At 33.1% G+C, this 7,748-nt stretch overlaps 1 protein-coding gene across 1 annotated transcript; it reads left to right on the top strand.

Moving 5' to 3' along the window:
- Positions 1–4,636: 4,636 nt before the first annotated feature.
- Positions 4,637–7,711, top strand: LOC145618142 (uncharacterized). The gene is made up of 3 exons (XM_081672934.1): positions 4,637–5,313; positions 5,480–5,647; positions 5,759–7,711. The coding sequence occupies exons 1-3, from the start codon at positions 4,768–4,770 to the stop codon at positions 7,466–7,468; spliced, it is 2,424 nt and encodes an 807-aa protein (XP_081529060.1). The 5' UTR covers positions 4,637–4,767; the 3' UTR covers positions 7,469–7,711.
- Positions 7,712–7,748: the final 37 nt, after the last annotated feature.

Here is a 7,748-nt window from a genome sequence, read left to right as displayed (position 1 = left end):
ATGTTGAGCAACTCGTTACTCATATTAGTCAATAGTCATATACTACGAGTAGTATAATAAGTTAATGAGAATATGGCACCTAAAAAAAATTTGTGAAACAGAAAGAAAAAGAAAAGGAAAGGAGGGAGTAATATGTTAGTGGCTGGGGCTCACCAATACAAGGATATTTGTGTTGGGTAAATGGGAGTTAGGTCTTAGCTCATTCATTCTCCAATACATTTATAGCGTAAGCTTCTACTCACTGCTCGCTGTATTAGTTTACCAACAAAATGCACCAAAACTACCTAAATTGCACTCTCACTCACTTTCTCCAAATAATCATTAACGTATTACATAGTTGTACTACTTAATTTAATTTGAGAAGAAATGGTGATTTATTCTTAGAGTAATCATTTCAATTCAATACATACATTAATTAGAGGGTGATTATATATAAGTTCAAATGATCCAAAAAAGTCGATAGGTCTTAAGCAAAATAAAAAATATATATTTATACAAAGTATTTTATTTGTTATACTTGACGTGCTATATTATTTTATAACCTCTTAGTTAATTAACATATTTGATTGGTCAACAAAGGCTTAAAAAAAATATAATTTGAAAAAAAAAAAAAAAGGAGCAGTGGGGAAATGCATTGCTACATTTTTTTTTTCTTTTGGCTGAAAAATGGATTGCAACATAAACAGCCAATAGTATTATTTACTCATGAGTGCCTCAAACAACAACTAAGATCGATTACTTTTGATGGGAAAAAAATTGTAGCACTAAACTTTTATTACTACTTAATTATTAATATGAATATAAGGCCAATAAAGGGATTAGGAATTTGGGGTAAATCTTATATAAGAATAGTTTGGAAAAAAAAACTTAGGGTTTGTTCTCTTTAAATTATTTTCAGTTTAGTTTAGTTCAGTTCAGTTCAATTCAGTTCTTACCTTAATCTCCTTCTCTCATAAAATATTCAGTTCAATTTAGTTCAGTTCAGCTCCAATAAGTTCAGTTCAGTCAATCAGAACATGTCCTTACTTCATTAAAGATTTTATATGAAGAAAATATTTATTAAATGGATTAGATTGGGCACTATGCTATTTATAGTAAACTCCTTTGAATATGATACTCCAATGATCCAGTATTATGGTAATTTCAAGTTTTATTATTTGAAGATCTCAAATCTTCTGGCAAGCAAAGCTGAGCCACCAATTCTTTTACACTAGGATCCCACCATTTAACCTAAGAATGCCACCTCATATAGTACTAAATTTTCTTCATTCTTTCTCTTTTTTTTATAATTTTTTTTATATTTTTTAATTGGTGACTAAGTACTGGGGCTGCTACCAATCTTGGAAGAAACCTGCTGTTTGTTTTTTTGTCATTTCTTTTGATGTCAGCGCACAAAAAAGTGGGAAACTGCGTGTTTGTGTCGAAGCTTTAGTGCATCAAAACATTTATTACATCAGCTAATACACAGTCGTTAGGAGAGAGAATTAAAAAGGATGCTTTAACTAATTTTATTGATGTAATCAAATACCTTAAAGATTTTCCGATACAACAGTTGCACCACTTGACCACGTAACTAAATATCTAAGATGAGATTCTCGAAATTTTAACTAGGAGGAATAATATATTATTCATTAATGGATAGTTATTAGATTTTATACAACGAATGCACGGGATAGGGTCGAACAAGCACCAGCGTACTAAAAAAAGAATAAAAAGGTAAAGAAGTGACTAGCTATAATTCTGCTTTAGTAAAATGACTAATGAGAGTAATATAATGTACAAAAATGAGCTTTATTTTCGCCTCTTCTCAATTGTAAGGAAACTTTTGGCCCTTGCTGTCTATCAAAGGATCAAATCTATAAGTACAGAAACGAGGACATACTTGAGGAATTAGATGTTAGTGGATGATGAGAAGATCCCACTCTTTCACTAATTAAACATTTCTTGTTAGTCTGAGTCACCCCCTCTTCCAGGAAGTGCGTTTTTATTTGAACGACTAACGAACACCTTTTACGTCTTATTGCTATCGATTTCTTTAACACTCATGTTATCAATCTCTTTGTTATGGTTAGAATTTTGGGTTGTGTAAGTTAATTGACCTTTCAATCACCGAGGGCCTGGTGGCCCGGGTAGGTTCATACCTAACTTTAACTTGTTGATGATTATGACCATCACAAGTCTCTAAAGTCGTTATTATTCTATACATATCACAAGAATTGTATCATTATATTTATCTAAATTGTTACAAAAAATTTTTTTTTTTTAACATCATACAAAATAAATTGGACATTTTATTTTATTAATTCTCAAGATCAATTATAAGTTCGGAAAAAAAAAATATACATGTGGAATAATGTATGTGCTCGGTGAAAAAAATATTTAGGGTTGTAGAATATTAATTACTTTGTATTATAGTTGATTTTTAAAAAGGCCAATCGCATTTGTTTTTTCGAATTGTAAGAAGATTAGTAGAAAATAAATGTAGAAGAAACAATGTGTACAATGGTACAAAGGTGTTGATACATTTAATTTATTTTTTCCAATAAAAGATGTTAATAAGTATTACTGTATCTTCCATATAAATTTGTAAACCCATGCATGCATTGAGAGAATTATGATGATGAAGTTTGGTATTTGTGATTATTTTTGTTGCTTTATTTGAATTGGTTTTATACGTACTGTATTCCGTAATTTGTACATTTGGGAAGATTTAGTCAATTGTTACTCTATACTTCGTAGTGAATAAAATTGTACTATGTTGATCAAATTCATACCGAAAACTTGTATTGATACGGAGTACTTCATACTGATACATACGAGTAGCATGCATGTAGTCATGTAGACATTGCAGGGTAAACATGAAGGAGAAAATGTCAAAGAAAAACAGAATAGCAAAGGATGGTTGGCATGGTAAATGAAATGAACTGAGACAATTGTTTTGTGTTATACTCTATTATTCTCATTGTATTTCTTTCTATAACGTTTCTTTGTTTAGTCTCTTTGACGTTTTTCTGTACTTTGATAATATAATTTTACTTTTTTCACGAGTTGTTCCGTATGATGTTCTAGAATTTTCTATAATTGATGGAAAATAGTTTTCCATGCATGTCGCAGTTGTGGAAAATTTTGTGTCATAGATTGGGATAAGTGACTGCTAGCTAGCAATGTTAATATCATATGATCGACTAGGTTCAGAAAAATGACACGACGACTAATTATTTGTGGACTAGTTGTACTCCGTAATTAAGATTAAGCGTTTAGTTTTTGTGAGACTTTTCAATTACATTAATAATAGTCAAATTCTAGCTAAACTGAACTGAACTAATTGGAGCTGAACTAACTGAACTGAATTGAATAGACTTGAAATGAATATTTTATGAGAGAAGGAAATTAAAAACTGAACAAAACTGAACTGATTGGAGCTGAACTGAACTGAAATTAAGCTACTTAAAGGGAACAGGCCCTTATGTATATTCAAACTTCTCAACCTCACTCACTAGATTTTGCAGCGCAATATATGACTAGTTTTTTGACGTTACGACTTACGACTAAGACTTTGTTTGTATTTTGTCATTTTGTGAATAGTGATTGATCAAAGTCTGACGAAGCAACTGTGGTAATTTGATTTGTCGAATGCTTATATACAATGATAGAGCTAAGATCATCAATTATTTATCACTAACGTAATTTCTATAGAATTTTGACAACTCATACTGTCATAGATTGATACTTTCATGTAATTATGTAAAATATAGACATAAAATAAAATACATGAATCAAATAAGAATCCTATAAAACAGTTGGAGTCCGTATGTCTTTCTAACTATAGAAAGTTATATACTATGCGCAATTTTTTGGATGAATTTTAATTAAAAATGTTTCAGGATCATCTATTATAGGTTCATATCGGATTATTTAACCGATTGCACTCGTATTTCCTAAGGTAGTATCTTTAGTCAAGCTATTGTATTGTCTGTATATATCGTGCAAAAGTTTGAGTAAAAGATGTTCCAAAAGCTAGATTCTAAGGCATTTTTAAAAATCAAATGTCGAATAAGTAGACAACTTCTTTGATTTGAAGCACATAATCACATATAAGACTAGCATAAATGGTACCAGAAAATTCCATTGATACAACATGGTGAATTATTCATGTAAATGTATCAACTTTTAAGAAGATGCATTAATATTATTGGAGAGTAGAGGATCCAATTCTTCAACCGTCAATTTCAAAGGATTGGATAAAAAAAGTTAAAAAAAATTAAAGAAAAATAGTAGTTCAAGTATTTTATACGTGATTCGACTTATCTATCCAAGTTGATGCTAAATAAAACACAACCTTCAGTTAGCAAATGGAAACACAGTACACAATTAACTAAAAAAAATAAAAAAAATAAAAAAAAATACTAATTATTTATTTACTTATTTTATTTATAATGGATTTTCTTTTTATTTTATATAAAAAAAATAAAAATTAATTTAAAAAGTTGTAACTGGTCTGTTGCAACCAGGTGGGTCCCACAAAAGAAATGTCACTATAGATTGTTTACCACTAAAACAACTAACATGTTATATATTCCTACAAATACCCCCTCTGTAATTCATTCCTATCAAACTAAGTTCATTCCAAGGCCAAGCCTCCTCTTATCTCTAGATCACACTATTTTAACCAATAACAAAATCGTTTATATTTTGTGATCTAGCTAATCAAGAGTAGATTGATTAATCATCATCGATTGATGCTAAACTAGTTGTACAAGAACAAACATGTTTAGCACCGTGCAATCTAAGAGAACATGCGAGTTTTGGAAATCAGGCCTAGTCGCGGCCTCAAGAACAGCCTTGGCTTGCATTATAGTAGGGTGCTTAACCCTCTATGGCCCTGCCTCTTTCAAAAGGGAAGTAACATTCCCTGCATTCTCATATGTCGCGATGATTCTTATTATTACCAATGCTACCCTAGGAGACACAATCCGAGGTCTTTGGCTTGCATTTTATGCTACTCTTCAAACTGTTTGCCCTGCTATTTTGTGCCTCTGGCTCATAGGAGGACCTTCTAGCCTTACCGAGGCTTCTACCTCTTTGGTTGTTGCTATTGCTGCTTTCTTTATCGCGTTGCCTCAATCAACCCATGGTGTGGCCAAGAGGATTGCTTTGGGCCAACTTATCATCATCTATGTTGTTGGTTATATCAATGCTCATCAATTTGATGCTGTCATGCACCCTGTCCATGTTGCTGCTAGCACCGCCGTTGGTGCTGTCGCTTGTTTCTTAGCACTATTGCTTCCATACCCTCACCTTGCTTCCACCCAGGTAAATAATACTCATTCATGATAAAGTCTTACTTATTTTACAGATGAAATTCATGATAATTAATTATACTAAGAATAGTAGTAGCAATTTAATCCTTTTTTATTTCCTTGTAATATAATTGTGTATGTATGGTAATTATCCTAAGAAAAGTCTTTATGTAATACAGGTGACAAAAAATAGCAAATTATTTGTAGAGAACGCGACAGATAGGCTAAAGCTGTTTGTCAAGGCATTTTGTGCTGAAGATGATGTATCTTCTCAAGCATTAATCTCACAAACAAGGTGTTTGGCTGGTAAAGCCAAGAAATTTATCCAGTGCATTAAATCCAAACAGGTAAGATAACCTATTCATAATATGAAATAAGTGAATGAGTTAAATAAAGTTATAAGATAATCAATAAGACTAATATTTTTTTTTTTTTTGGTCATATTTTTATTTGAGCAGGAAAGCATGCAGTGGGAGAGATTTCCCTTGATGTTCATAAGACCTTATTGTAAGAACCCAGGGGACCGATTCCAGGAACTAGAGACGCCACTAAGAGGGATGGATATCGCGCTAAGCAACACACAAGTTCCTATTTCAATTGTTGATGAACCATTGAAAGACGGTATGGACTTAATAGAAGGTGAAATAAGCCAAAATTTACACCAACTTAAGAGCCATACACCTAGTGAAACAATAACTGTCCCAGAATCTACTGAAGGACAGGTCATGGGCTTCCTTCAAAAACTCGAAACACCGCCTTTAAATGAGAAAGATTTACCCTCTTATTTCTTCTTCTTCTGTATGAAACTCCTACACTCTCAGTCAAGGTCCATGACCATTCCTCCAAACCAACAAAAAACTGACCAAAACACCCCTCAAAAAAAACAACTAAACAAAAACAATGAACACCAAAATGGGCTTTCTTTGAAAAGTATTTGGGCCAACAACTGGCCCAATGCGAAAGAAAGGCTTACCATAGCAATAAATTGCTCGCTATCGTTGGGCTTTGCCGTGTTATTTGGGCTTTATTACAGTAAGCCCAATGGATACTGGTCTGGGCTTCCTGTAGCTGTGAGTTTTGCAGCAGCTAGAGAAGCCACATTTAAAGTTGCCAATGTTAAGTTCCAAGGAACAGTCATTGGCAATGTATATGGAGTATTAGGTTGTGTTATTTTCGAAAGATTTGTACAAATTAGGTTCATTGCACTTCTTCCTTGGTTCATTTTCACCAGTTTTCTTCAACAGAGCAAAATGTATGGGCAAGCAGGTGCTGTTTCTGCGGTTATTGGTGCAATTTTGATTTTGGGCCGAAGAAATTTCGGCCCACCATCGGATTTTGCTATAGCTAGAATAGTGGAAACCTTCATTGGTTTGTCCTGTTCTATTGTTGTTGATTTGTTGTTACACCCCACTAGAGGAGCCACCCTAGCCAAAGTTCAACTCACCAAGACTCTTGGAACACTCGAGGATTCGATCTCCTCTATTGATCTTGTTACATCCTCCAAGGCCGAGTTGCTTGAGAAGGCGAAAAGCATCAAAGCTCAAGTGAATGAGCTAGACAAATATGTTGGTGAGGCAGAGGCAGAGCCGAATTTTTGGTATTTGCCATTCCATACTTCTTGTTATAGGAAGTTGATGGGTCCTTTCGCGAAAATGGGTGATCTCTTGATTTTTACAGCTCATGCTATTGGGTTCCTAGAAGAGCATATTCAAAGCATTGAAATGGAGAGGATCAACAATGATTTAAGGCATGTAGTAAAAATGGTAGCTACTTCGATGAAATCCTTCCAAGAGGTTGCTTCTATCAAGTCATTGCTAGTACTTGAAAAAGACCTTGCCAAAAGTGGTAAAACATGTGATCTTGAGGTGGGAAAATCGGCCAACTTTCCATTGATGAACTTGGGTGAGAAAGATATGGAGAAATTTATAAGCTCGTACCTTGATCATTCTAAGGAAGTATTCGAAGAAATCGAGTTCCCTGAGGGAAAGGAAGAGATCAAGAGTCAAACTATCATGAGCTTAAGTGCACTTGGATTTTGCTTAAGCTGTTTGATGAAGGAAACAAAAGAGGTTGAGAAAGGAATTAAGGAACTTGTTCAGTGGGAAAATCCTACTAGTCAAATAAATCTACATGAGATGTCATGTAAAATTCATGCATTATACGATTGATCGATATGAATTTACTAAATTTAAAAAACTTTATCCTGTCTAAGCAAAATAATGAAGTTTTGTTATAAATGTATGTAAAGTACATTAAACTGTATCTTCTAACAATAGAGTATATTCTCTATCAATTTCCTTTAATTTCATAGAAAGTGGTGTCTAGAAAATCATTGCATTGTTGGATCATACTACCGTATATTTTGGGTGTAAAATCTTGACAATGTTTTGCTAGCTCAAATAATACCATACAGTTTTGATTATCATGTCTTATATAGTTATATTTGCA

Source organism: Chenopodium album, chromosome 26 (genome assembly GCF_948465745.1).
Source record: "Chenopodium album chromosome 26, dcCheAlbu1.1, whole genome shotgun sequence".
NCBI lineage: Eukaryota > Viridiplantae > Streptophyta > Magnoliopsida > Caryophyllales > Amaranthaceae > Chenopodium > Chenopodium album.
This window is presented reverse-complemented; position numbering and strand designations above follow the sequence as displayed.

Coding starts and splice junctions, on each gene's coding strand:
- LOC145618142 (XM_081672934.1), top strand. CDS start 4,768: ATGTTTAGCACCGTGCAATCTAAGAGAACATGCGAGTTTTGGAAATCA. Junction 5,314..5,479: donor CTCACCTTGCTTCCACCCAG/GTAAATAATACT, acceptor TATGTAATACAG/GTGACAAAAAATAGCAAATT. Junction 5,648..5,758: donor AGTGCATTAAATCCAAACAG/GTAAGATAACCT, acceptor TTATTTGAGCAG/GAAAGCATGCAGTGGGAGAG.